The sequence below is a fragment of the Geotrypetes seraphini genome, chromosome 13, assembly GCF_902459505.1.
Source record: "Geotrypetes seraphini chromosome 13, aGeoSer1.1, whole genome shotgun sequence".
NCBI classification, from domain to species: domain Eukaryota; kingdom Metazoa; phylum Chordata; class Amphibia; order Gymnophiona; family Dermophiidae; genus Geotrypetes; species Geotrypetes seraphini.
Genome location: NC_047096.1, coordinates 81,981,935 through 81,995,489, shown reverse-complemented (window position 1 = coordinate 81,995,489; position 13,555 = coordinate 81,981,935). Strand labels below are relative to the sequence as shown.

At 42.4% G+C, this 13,555-nt stretch overlaps 1 protein-coding gene across 7 annotated transcripts in view; it reads right to left on the bottom strand.

The window, feature by feature from the left end:
• The window catches only part of GHDC (GH3 domain containing), a 57,517-nt gene that overhangs the window by 21,509 nt on the left and 22,453 nt on the right, over positions 1–13,555 (bottom strand). For all 7 annotated transcript variants that reach the window (XM_033918245.1, XM_033918246.1, XM_033918249.1 and 4 more), the window contains 2 exons: positions 12,043–12,176; positions 2,958–3,046 (listed from right to left, as the gene is read on the bottom strand). In XM_033918245.1, the coding sequence (XP_033774136.1) occupies positions 2,958–3,046; positions 12,043–12,176 (223 nt within the window). The remainder of the gene's footprint in view (positions 1–2,957; positions 3,047–12,042; positions 12,177–13,555) is intronic.

The window sequence follows — 13,555 nt, the reverse complement described above, 5'->3', positions numbered from 1 at the left end:
TAATATTGCCGATATGTTTCCCAAGTTCATTGAATCTTGTTTTTGTGATTCTTGAATAACAGCGCCTAATTCACCCCCTTGTTTTGTAGTGGCAGTAGGCATATAATAAATTTTATTTATTGGAGGAATAACAGGGGCAAACTTTAATACTTGTATAAGGTATTTCCAAAATAATTCCATAGAAGAAATGTCCAGTGATCTTGAAAAATTCAAAATCCTTAGGTTAAGTCTTCTATTAAAATTTTCCAACTGTTCTATTTTCCTCTGAACGAACAATTTATCTTTAATTAAATTCTCAGTTACTGATTTTAAAGTAACAATTTCTTGATTAACCTTTTCAAATTTAATTTCATTATCTGCCTTGATTTCTTCTACTGTATTGCTTTTGATAAAGAGTCTACTTTTCCTACCAGTATAGATGTTTCTTCCACCGATTTTTGTAGCATTCCATCCAGCTTCTGGAGCACTCTCCAAACATCCATTAGGGTTACCTCCGGTAAAATTGGAGCCAGAGCTCCAGCCTCCAAAAGTTTTTCCTTCTCGACAGAGTCTTCCTCCAACCGGCACCCCTCTTCAGAGCTGGGACCCACCACCACTTCGGTATTGGGGCCTCTCTGTCGCTCATTTGCTGCTACAGCTGGACACGGAGGAATAATTGGTTCCGGGAGCAAGAGAGAAATTTCTGGCACAGGTGTAGTGGCTAGGTCCCAAGCTGCCGACACCAACTGGTCCTGCACCCTGGTTTGTAGAGAAGTTTTGGCAGTGAAATCAAGGATAGTTTGGCGCAAGGGTGTCAATGAGTCCGTTGGCAAGGGTCCGATTTGGACTGCGCCCTTGCACTTAGAATGCGCATCTCTCACCGGAGAAAGAGCCTAACAGCATCCTCGATTCTCACACAGCCAGTCATGCCGCCATCTTGGCCTCTCTCCCTGCCATCTGGAATAGCCTTTAAAGTCGGTGAAGACTGCATCTGCAGTAGTACAAAAAGCTCTTGTTTGAGCATAGCCTGGGTCTCCTCCTTAAGAGTGTGTCAATACTAGAAGAGATATTGGCATGGAAGTCATCCGCAGTACCAATTGTTCTGGCATGCAAGACCTCGAAATCAAGACACGCCTGAGAGGAGACATGATTTATAGAGATGGAGAGCCTGTGAAGGACGCCAATGCCTGTGAAGACATCGTGCCATGCCTAGAAGGGGAAGGATGTTTGTGCTTCTTAGTTTTATTACCTAAGTTTCCCTTGATGCATGAGGCATGGATGAAGAGGACATGGAGTCCTGATGTTAGAGGGAGCCTGATGCTATGTTGGTGTATTTGATGTCAATGTTGGTGCCGATGCAGGTTGAGTGTCGGAATCCCCTGCCATGCTCAATGTCGATGCTGATCCAAAATGTTCATCACACTGGATTCTTCAGGATTTAAGTGATTTCTTTTGCATACATGAACAGAGGTTAGAATGGATGTCCTGATGCTCAGGACCCAGTTCTGAACATATCAATTATGTGGTTCAAAGTCTGAGATGGTCCTATTGCATTGAGCACATTTCTGAAAGCCACTTGGCACCCTGTGACAATGAGAGAAAAATGGTTGATATAAAGTCAAAGGGCTCGTTGGCCTAGGGAGCTGAAGTAAAATGTATACTAAAAATCATTGATGCTCCCTGGGCACCAAAAGGGTTTGAGGAGGCCCCAAGCGCCAAAAAATGTCAAAGTTGTTAAAATTTGACTAAACTTGACAAAAATAAAAGGAAACAACAAAATCTGAAGCAAATAAGAAGAAAATATTATTGGGAAGGCACAAAAAAAATCAAAAGTTTGATGCGCTGAGACAGAATACACAGCTTCTCGGCTCTGTGAAAATATTAGAGTCTGATGGTCCCATGCATCAACATCAGGTGGTGTGAGCACTGCCTCAAAGATTTAAAGTGACAATACATTTGGCAGGGTCTGCACCAGATTCCGTGGATGTCTCCTAAATGTGAAAATATAACGCTTGCTTGTTTTCAGAGAACATTTTCTATACATGAAATACCAACCAGTAGCAGTGGCCTGATATTTGCACACTATCATGTGGCCTCTCCCAGGCATTAACCCAGGTTTGATTCCTAGGGCAAGCTAGGGCTGGAGCTGATGCAGAGGAAGAGAAGCCAATCTTCACACAATACCTAGTGGCATAATTTAGGATCCATAAACCAGAGGAAGAAGCCCTGTTGTGTTGCTCCAGCCATGGACTGTCACTGCACAGCTAAGTCTAAGGGATATAAAATAGGGAAAAATCCCCAGGCAGCTGTGAATGAAGGCTGATGGTGCTAGATCCCAGCCCTAGTAAGTTCAAAAGAGAAGGGAGAAGGAGCCAGATCACAAAAAAATGAAATAGCCATTAACATTTAATTCTGTGCTAGTCTTATACTGAGGCTCCAACTAGTGGACAAAAGCCAGAATTGTAGTCAACATATGCAACATCACTGCATAAAATGCAAAGGCTTACACAATTTGTGAAGAAAGGCACAGCACAACAGCAGAAACATTGGTTCCACTTACTTAGATGCAGCAAGACCCGGACAACCACAACAATTAAGCTAAAGTACACTGCTTTCATATGACAAGGTTTTTCAACTGGGGAAATTTGCCTGGCAACTTGTTATCAGACTATTGTAACTGCCTCCTCTTTACTATTATCATATGTAGACTTAGAAAACCTCTATTCAAGTTTTGCAAAAGTGTCATTTTTACAACAGACTTTGGAAGCCCAAAGCCCTCAGTCTCTACTCCAGAGACTGCCAAGCTAATTAACCAGGTCCCTTAGCTAAGCAAGCAGCAAAATTCCATTTAGGTTGCTTGTATTCATCCCGCGGCCTGTCACAAACCATTCTAGAGGCATTTCTCAATGAGACCCCCCCCCCCTTTCCTCTGTCCTGTGCAAAACCATTTGTGACCAGAGGAATCCTTAGCCTCTTACCTTATAGCGCTGCTCTTCGGAGAGATTTCTGACACCTCTTAATTCCAGAAATACTTCATAGTGTGGATCTGAACCACTGCACAAAGGACCTGCAACAAGAGAGGAATGATCATGTCCATTTTTTCCATAAGTGGTGAAGACCAAGGAACCAGGTTCAGAGCCAGCTTGGCCTTTCGTCACTACAATAACCTGTAGTGTGGAGTTGCTCACAAGAATGTGTGAAAAACTGTTTGTACAATAATTTAATGCTGTATACAAATATAACAAAGACAGTTTTTAAATAATTTAAATTGACCTAATATGTTTTTAAAACATCTATCTAAAAATTTCTCTCTTGTAAAAGTTGTACCCTCCAACATTTGGTATCCAAAGTGCACCAGGCAGCCTTCCAGCAGAGCTAAAGGTAGTCAAAAGAATAGAAGAATTTAAGATAATCTGGGGCAAGTACCATAAACTTTTAAAGAATGTGTGTGTGGGGTGGTTGTTGGTTTTTTGGGGGGTGAGGGGTAAAGCCAGAGACCAGGCAGGGTCTTCCAATGAGAAGGGAGAACGGCAGATGCGAGGGGCCTGAAGTTTCTTACTATCATACTATCCCATATTTCTATATATAGAAGCAGGCACTTTTGGAAACATAGATGCACTTCAGGTGAATTGTGTTAACATTACAAACACAGCTCGCAAGGTTGTGTGCCATATTCCAGGGCTGCAGTCAAAGTACAGGGGGAATTCAAGAATGCAAAGTGAGATCCAATTTAATGATCCCTCCTTTTCAGTCTCCCACTCTGGGCAAATTCTGTCAGTATCTAACCTACAGAAAAAGCCTCTTAAAAAGGTGGCAATATTGCACTTTTCACAGCTGTTCCTATGCTGTGTCCAGGGACAACACACTCACTTGGGGGCCCTATGCAGAAAACTATCAGAGGCAGAAAGTGTGCAGGCAAGGGGCATGAGGCAGTGGCAGTTAACTTGTGTGCACATTATATTAAAACAAATAGTGATGAAGCCATTACGTATGTTTCCACAATGTGCAAAAGTAAACAGGGAACATAAGAATAGCCTTACTGGGTCCATCAAGCCCAGTAGCCAAAACCCAAGGAGTAGCAACATTCCATGCTACCGATCCAGGGCAAGCAGTGGCTTCCCCCATGTCTCTCAATAACAGACTATGGACTTTTCCTTCAGGAACTTGTCCAAACCTTTCTTAAAACCAGCTACGCTATCCACTCTTACTGGCAACGTGTTCCAGAGCTTAACTATTCTTTGAGTGAAAAAAGATTTCCTCCTATTGGTTTTAAAATAATTTTTAACATGTCATAGTCATAGCATGACAAAATTATCACCAGGTTCAGGATAGTACAGAAGGGTTGTTTAATGCGTTTGGGGAGTTTAAATGCCTCATTTTTCCTTTTTCTGCTACCAGATTAGGGCAACTTTAGAAGCCATAATGAGAGGTAACAGCTCTGTGTAAGTGCAAAACAGAGGTGCCAGGTACGAGCTCTATCTTTATGGAGATGAAGCAGTATATAAGCTTAAGGTTTAGTTTAGAACTGCGAAGCTGATATTTATGCAGAGAACAACATTCTGGGGGAGAATGGTTGAGGGAGTTTCAAACTGATCTGGGAAAGGAGGTTACCAAAGATGGGAGGGATTTCTTCTAGGGAATACCGAGTGCTTCTGTTTCAGTTCTCCCAAAGTGGTTATTGGGGTGGCTGGGGATCTGTTCCCACCATTAATGATTCATTTGATCACATAAGCTTATTTACAAATAGAGATTTTTTTTGTGTTTCGGGTCTGTATATTTATAGCCCAGCAAAATGCAAAACAACGATATATGATTGTTTGTGACCACTGTCTATACTTGCTCAGTTGTTTCAATAAACATATGAAAAATCAAAACCCACAAACAGATATGTGCTGGCACTTTCGTTTTCTTTGGACATGTGCACAGTAGTGCTCACGTCAGTGAATTGATTCAAATTGATCCATTTTCTTAAAAAATAGGGCTTTCCGATTCACTGACCAACCTTCCTCCTCACATACCTTCAGGCTTCCTAAAGCAGGAGCAGCAGCACTCTGGCAGCGAAAAGCCTATCCTAAGTGCTGCCCCTTGCTGGCCGTCCATTGCCACTGCTGCTCCTGCTTTAGGAGGCCTGGTTTCAGAGTTCACGGTTGGGGGGGACGTAGGGAAGTACTGCATAGGCATCAACGCTGTGGGTACCCTCGGCTCCGCGGCTTTAGAGGGTTCCCCGAAGAACAGCATGTTTTCCCCTTCTCCTCGCTGCTGTCCGGCTTCCCCCTGGCCCCCTGGTTTTACTTTTAAAGCTAGTTACGGCCTGCAGAGGATCGTCAGTGTTGTAGTGATTCTAGCAGGCTGCCATCAGCTTCCGCTGCACGTTCCCTTTGCTGCAGTCTCGCAGTAGTCCTTCTCCCTTCCTTTTACCTCCCCCCTGTCCAGTAGTACCCCTTCTCCCTTCCCTGTCCAGCATCCGCTAGGCCGGCCCGCCTCGTATTATTGAAGTGGGCCAGCTTAGCAAATGCCCCGCGGCTGCTTGATGAAACTACAGCTGCTGCCGCTGCTGGTCCGGGGGGTGAGAAGAGGCGGCGTCCCGGCAGCGTAGTCAAAAGGCAGAAAGTCAGCTGGCGTTAGAGATCGGGGAAGGAAATCAGCTGAAGCAGGCACTGCGCATACGCAGTACGGATCACAAAGCACAGAGATTGAAGTGCACATGTGTGCTAAGGTGGATAAAAGAACTCCATTATTAAATAGGATAGACCTGATCCATACAAACAGCAAACATACTAAGAAACTCCTAAAAAAACTCCATTGTTAAGCAGGAAAATCTAACCATACAGACAGCATTCACTCCTAAATAAAATAATAAAAATACCATTGAACTTTTAAATTTTGCAAGATTGCTGACTGAAGATCGAGAACATTTAGAATATATGAGTAATATCAGATTGATTTAACAATTTTGAAAGATTTTAAATTTACCTCTAATCTTAACTCTCGTGACATATGATTCCATAAATTTGGAACTGCAAAGTAAAACGCTTTATTTCGAGTAGACTCCCACCTAGCTCTGTAAATAGAAGGTATTACCATTCTGTTGTCCTGAATAGATCTCAAAGTTCTTAGTGGCGAGTAGGGAATCAAAAATGAATACAAATAGTCAGGATAGAGATGGAAGACGGATAGTGAGCACGGAGAAAGAAGAAAACGTCAAATGGGCAGGAGACCCTGCCAAGCAAGTTAACAGAAGACAAACAGAAACCAGAGCCTGGGACCAACATGATTTGAATAATGACCAGACAACAAAAGGTAGAAAAAAAAATGTTATTTTCTGTTTTCTGACTACAATATGTCATATCTGAAATGTATATCCTGCCAGAGCTGGTGTTAGACAGCGAATCTGAGTTAGGACCTAAAAGTATTTTTTGTTTATTTTGTTTACACCACAGCGCCAGCATGGGGTTGGAGAGGGCAAAGGGGAGTGGAGTAGGTGAAAAAGCTACAAAATAAACTCACCAGGACATTTGAAAAATACCCTCGATTGGGAAGGTAAAGCGAATCGAATAATTGATTCAATAGGCTGAATTAGAGAATGACATGGGGACAAATTTTTCCCCTTCCCCGCGGAAACTAATTTTCCTGTCCCGTCCCCATGAGTTCTTTTCCTGTCCCTGCCCCATTCCTGCAAGCTCCGTCCTTATCTGCACAAGCCTCAAACACTTTAAAATTATAAGTATTTGAGGCTTCTGTGGTTAAAGACTGCAACATAAACAATATTAGCAATTCACTTCTTAGCACTGTAACGAGAAGTGAAACAAAACAAAAAACTATATGAAAAAGGAGATTACCACTGAAAAATAGCTGGATAGCAATGACCACAAATGCTCGTAGTCTAAGCAACAAAGTTCATGATCTGCAAGCCTTGATGTTAGAAGTAGACCTGGATATTGTTGCTATCACAGAGACATGGTTCAGTAAATCCCACGGATGGGATGCCAACATACCGAGATATAATCTTTTTAGGAAGGACAGAGATGGTCAAAAAGGTGGAGGATTAGCTCTCTATGTAAAGATCAATATCCAAGCAACTGAAATGGGGAGAGGAAGAAGCGATATGGATTGCTCTGAAAAGAAAAGATGGAACTTCTATCTACTTGGGTGTAGTCTACTGACCTCCGACTCAGTTGCAGCAAATTGATAAAGATCTGATTGTGGATATCTAAAAGTTTGGAAAGAAAGAGGAGGTGATGCTGTTGGGAGATTTCAACTTGCTGGATGCGGACTAGAAAGTAGGGAGACTGTGGATGACTTTCAAGAGGCTCTGCTCAGACAAATGGTGATGGAACCCACGAGGGAAAAAGCGATATTGGATCTGGTCCTCACAAATGGGGAGAGTATCTCTAATGTTCAAGTGGGTGCCCAACTGGGAAGTAGCGATCATCATTATAACAGCTAAAGAGGAGAGTGGATGCACAACACTGAAAGTCCTAGATTTAAAACGTACGGACTTTAATAAAATGGGAGAGTACCTGAAGAAAGAGCTAGGATGGGAGTGTAGTGTGATTTGTAAATATCTATCACACTCCGTACACAAATTGGTCTCTCTTTATACTATCTACCACACTCCGTACATAAATTGTCTCTCTTTTCCCCTCCCCCCTCTTTTCCTTTCTTTCAAAGTTTAATAAGTATTTTGTATATAGTAAGTGCATCCTTAGTAGACTGTGTGCTTTTATTCCCAATTATTATATGTAGTGTTGGAGGTAAATCATTTAAGTGCTTGAAATTATGGACTTAAAGTAAAAATAATTTCTAACAGGAATTCTGAAAAGTCTGGAGTCCACCCCTGCCTCAGACATCTTATCCACGTGCTGTGCTAAAAGCACCTATTCCAAAAGACATGGCCAGACAAAGGCAGCTAAGGCGAATACACAAAAGCATAGACCCCTGCCGTGCCCACTGTCTGCCAGAAAATCTAATCAAATGTCATCACCAAAATAAAGACAGCCCTGCATTTTGATGCATCCTGGGAATCCTCCCCACATCTATAAAGCATGGATACCATGTGGGCTCCACCCTCTCTTTTCTTCCTCACTCTTGCCATAATAATAATAATAACAACAACAGTTTCTATGCCGCAGGACCGTGAAGTTCTATGCGGTTTACAATGATTAAAAGATGCTACAGATTGAGTAGAATTAACAAAGTTAAGAGCTAGTGATAAACAGCTCTAGAGATCAGATATTGTGGACTAAGATTGTACAGGTCAGTTACCTAAATACTTGAGGAACAGATATGTTTTAGGTTTTTCCTAAATTCCCCATAAGTAGTAGGCATAAGCAGTTGTTCCAGGTCTTTACCCCATAATGCTGCCTGATATGAGAAAAGATGTTGATGATGTCTTTTAAATTTACATCCTCTAACCGGTGGGGAAACAAAATTCAAGTGTGAGCTTCTCTTGTCTGTTGGTTGTGAAAGAGAAAAGGTTAGTTATATATTTAGGGGCTATTCCGAATAGTGCCATCTTCCTTCAGACTGGTGCTGGACCAAGCTGCAGCCCCTGCAAACATGTGCTCGGCCTTCTAAGGACTTTTTCAACCCACATGTGTGAGTAATCTTAAAGAAACTTTGTCTGTGTATGTCTGTTAATTCTTGCTTAAAGATCCCATTTATAACTACTGTTTACCTGCTTGATTAAAATTTCTGTTTGCTTACTATATATTTTCTGTGTCTTAGTCTTGATTAAGTAATTGTTATTACAGAGCTGTTTTAATCAAGTAAGCTAACTTCCCCCACCCCCACACATTAATAGTACTTTATAATATATCTCTCTCTAAGCCAGAGAGGGATATATTATTGGTGGAGAATAATAATAAGTATTAGAACATACTTTAATGAACGTTGGGAAGTATGTGTAACAGGAGGACATATGAGAAGTGGAAAAACAGTGGTCTAAGCTGAAAGGAGCGATAAAAATGGCTACGGACCTTTATGTGAAGAAAATAAATAAAACCAAGAGAAAAAGTAAACCGATATGGTTCTCCAAACTAGTGGCGGAGAAAATAAAGGCAAAAAGTTGGCGTTCCTGAAATATAAAAAAAAACAAGAAGAGGAGTACAAAAAGGACTACTGGGTGAAACTGAAAGAAACCAAAAGGGAGATACACCTGACAAAAGCGCAGGCGGAAGAGCAAATGGATAAAAATGTAAAAAAGGAAGGAAGATGAAAAATGGAATTGCAGAACTAAAAGATACTAAGAACCGATATGTGGAGAGTAATGAGGAAAAAGCAAACCTGCTAAACAAATAGTTCTGTGTTCACGGAAGAAAATCCTGGAGAAAGACCAAGGTTGTCTGGCAAAGTTACACGGGAAAATGGAGATTTTGCACCATTCATGGAGGAAAGTGTTTATGAAAAACTGAAGGTGGATAAAGCGATGGGATCGGACAGGATCCATCCTAGGATACTGAGGGAGCTCAGAGAGGTTCTGGCGGGTCCTATTGAAGACTTGTTCAACAAATCTCTGGAGATGGGAGTGGTTCCTGGGGACTGGAGAAGAGCGGATGTGGTCCCTATTCACAAAAGTGGTCACAGGGATGAAGCAGGAAACTACAGGCCGGTAAGCCTCACTTCGGTTGTTGAAAAAAATAATGAAAGTGTTGCTGAAAGAATAGTGAACTTCCTAGAATCTAATGGGTTACAGGATCCGAGGCAACATGGCTTTACAAAATAATAATAATAATAATAATTTTATTCTTATATACCGCCATACCCAAAGAGTTCTAGGCGGTTCACATCATTTAGGTTAGGTAAATCGTGCCAAACGAACCTGATTGAATTTTTTGATTGGGTGACCAGAGAACTAGATCAACATATGCTAGATGTAATTTACTTAGATTTCAGCAAAGCCTTTGACATGGTTCCTCATAGGAGGCTCTTGAACAAACTTGACTGGCTGAAGTTAGGATCCAAAGTGGTGAACTGGATTAGAAACTGGTTGTAGGACAGACGCCAGAGGGTGGTGGTTAATGGAAGTCGCTCTGAGGAAGGAAAAGTGAGTAGTGGTGTCCCTCAGGGTTCGGTGCTGGGGCCAATCCTGTTCAATATGTATGTGAGTGACATTGCTGAAGGGTTAGCTGGAAAGGTTTGCCTTTTTGTGGATGATACCAAGATCTGTAACAGAGTAGACACCGAAGAGGGAGTGGAAAATATGAAAAAGGATCTGCAAAAGTTAGAGAAATGGTCTAATATCTAGCACCTAAAATTCATTGCAAAGAAATGCAGAGTAATGCATTTGGGGATAGTAATCGGAAGGAGCCGTATGTGCTGGGAGGTGAGAGGTTGATATGCACGGTTGGGGAGAGGGACCTTGGGGTGATAGTGTCCGAAGATCTTAAGGCAAAGAAACAGTGCAACAAGGCTGTTGCCAGAAGGATGCTGGGCAGCATAAAGAGAGGTGTAACCAGTAGAAGAAAAAAGGTGTTGATGCCCCTGTACAGTCATTGGTGAGACCCCACTTGGAATATTATGTTCAGTTTTGGAGACCATATCTAGTGAAGAACATAAGAAGGAGGAGGGCGACGAAAATGGTAGAAGGTTTGTGCCAAGAGACGTATGAGGAGAGATTGGAAGCCTTGAATATGTACACCCTAGAGGAAAGGAGGGACAGGGGAGATATGATTCAGACGTTCAAATACTTAAAAGGTAGAACAAAATCTTTTACAGAGAAAAGAAAATGGTAAAACCAGAGGGCATAATTTGAGGTTGAGAGGTGGTAGATTCAAGAGCAATGTAAAGAAATTCTTCTTTATGGAGAGGGTGGTGGATGCCTGGAATGTGCTCCCAAGGGAGGTGGTGGAGAGGAAAATGGTGACAGAGTTCAAAAAAGCGTGGGATGAACACAGAGGATCTCTAATCGGAAGAAATTATGGCCAGTACTGGGCAGACTTGCATGGTCTATGTTCATATATTGCCATGTGGTTGAGGATGGGTGGCGGAGGGCTTTGATGGTTTGGATGGACTGGCGTGAGCTTTGATGGAGACTTCAGTAGATGGAACCTAAGCATAGTACTGAGCAGAGCTTTAGGTTCTGGCCAGCAATAGCTAAGAAGAAGGAAGATTTAAATTAAGTCAGTAATTTAAAGAATGGGTAGGGTTGGGGAGACTGGATGGACCATTAGGGTCGTAATTTGCCGTCATCTACTATTTTACTATGTTAAAGCAGAGTTTACAGGAATGGAGCATGAACAGCGACAGTGACAAAACTCGCGGGGACAGGATAGGGAATTTGTCCCCGTATCATTTTCTAGGCTGAATCGAATCTAAAATTTTTTCCCTGAATCAGGCAGCACTACTGTTTATCCTCATTTTCTGCAGATTAAGTGGGAAAGAGAAAGCTTAGGATCTGTTTTGACTCGAGCCATTGTCACATAAACATGGGACATAGCTAAGAAACACATGCGCCCACATCTATAATTATATGTGGAGAAAGCAATTTCCACATTTACTGCTGGCATTCAGGCCAATTTTCATATGAAGCTCTTGAACCCTTCAAAGGGAAGATTTATTTTAAAAAATGATCTCGCTACATCCACCCTACAATACATGAACTAACTTACTTATATACTCTTTCAAACAGTATAGTTTTCACTCCTTTTCTAAATTGCATCACATTAGAAAACTGCTTCATTTCAACAGGCAACGAATTCCATAGCACAGCTCCTTTTGAAGATAGTTTTTGAAACTTTAGAGGAATACCCTGCATGTACTTCCCCCTTTCAAGTTAAAGTATGTGGGGGAGGGGCCAATTTCTAAAAGGGCTTTTTCAAAGTTGCCCCCTATATGCATATCAGAAGGAAGTATTTCCTTTTTTTATTTATATATGTTTTAATTACAATCAAGTATTACATTTGAAACAGAAAAATGCAAGCCATCTAAGTCAGCGAATCGCTGACTGCGCTGACCCCCTGCAATAGACTCTCCTTCCCCAATAAACCTGGAGAGCTTGTAGTTCCACACTTGAGCCCAGGCTGCACAATATTCTCTTTCCTTGGCTGGTGAGACATATCTTACCCTGGATGCTGCTCTCCGCACAGCAGTAATCAATCAGCCTGGCCCCTGCCCACAGTTGGGTTGCCTGCTTCAGGGTCTGGTAAAATCGCTCCTCTGAGATCCTTTCACCACGGACGCTGAGTGCCTGACTCCGTCTAAGGGCAAATTCAAATACCTTATTATCTTTATTAAAATCTGATATACCACTGAATGGCCATAAAGGACATAACAGCGGTTTACATGATAAACAATCAGGTAAATTAGAACACAGCAAGCACAGAGGGTAAAATCAATATAGGAAACCATAACAATCACAGTAAACTTACAAACTAACAACCAAAGTACTGTACAAATAAGCGAGTTTTGAGTGATTTCTTAAATTCAGACATCTAAGAGACCTGGTGGAAGAAGGAATCAAGGGACACTGTTACCTGGGTACAAATTATAGTGCAATGATAGAGTAGATCAAATTGGGGCGGAGTGCGCTATATGTTAAAGAGGGACTTGAATCAAACAAAATAAACATTCTGCATGACACAGATAGCAGTGTGAAATCCATATGGAGAGGAATTCCATGTGTGAAGGGAATGAATATAAAGGTAGGGTTGGGGGGGATCACGTGATGACACTTAGCTGAGCAGTGGCTCTCTGCCTGAGCTCCGCAGCTTCTCCGCTCTTTCATCCTATTTTTCTAAGTTGTATTTGACTCACCACACTCTGAGGAATCATTTGTTCACAGTTTTGGACCATTTCCATGTGCTGGGACTGGGTTATGCCCTCCATGGCCGGCCAAGTATAAGCTATCCCCAAAGATGGCAGCACCGGGAACTCCCACGCGCACGACGGTCGCGCTGCAGGAGAAGACCATGAGGGAGCTCACCAAACACCTGTCTGCACTGATGGACGATAAATTCTCCAAGCTCCAAGCCTTAGTAGATGAAATTAAAGACTGTATATGGTGTGCAGCTTACTCACCTCGAAAACAGGGTCTCTGCATAGGAGCATACAGGCCCTGTAGGCTCAGTGTACCTCCTTGGTAGCTCGACTTGAGGACCAGGAGAATATGGGCTGCAGGAACAACCTGCTTATTGTTGGCCTCCCTGAGAAAATCCAGGATGCTGGAGCTGTGGCTCCTTGTAAAGCAGTGGCTGCCTGCCTGGACAGGTGGGTTTGGATCTTGCAGTGGTGGTGGAACGGGTACTCAAAGATCGGGTGACTCCAGGCCACGACCCCTTATAGCCCGCTTTCTAAATGCAGCACTAAAGGATAAAATTATGGCACTGTATCGCAAGGCTGTGCTCTCAAGCATGAGGGAACCCAGCTACTGTTGTTTAACAATTATTCTCCTGCAGCTCTGGTCCTCGTCTGTGCGATACATTGGAACAACTTAAAGGATATATGGCAGAGGGAGGCATATGATGAGGGCTTACAATACCTCTCGGTGGACTTGGATACCCGCATGGCATACCTTTCTTTTTCTCTAGGAGGGGTCCTGAATACAGATGTGAGGATCCCTAATGTGACTCACTTGAGT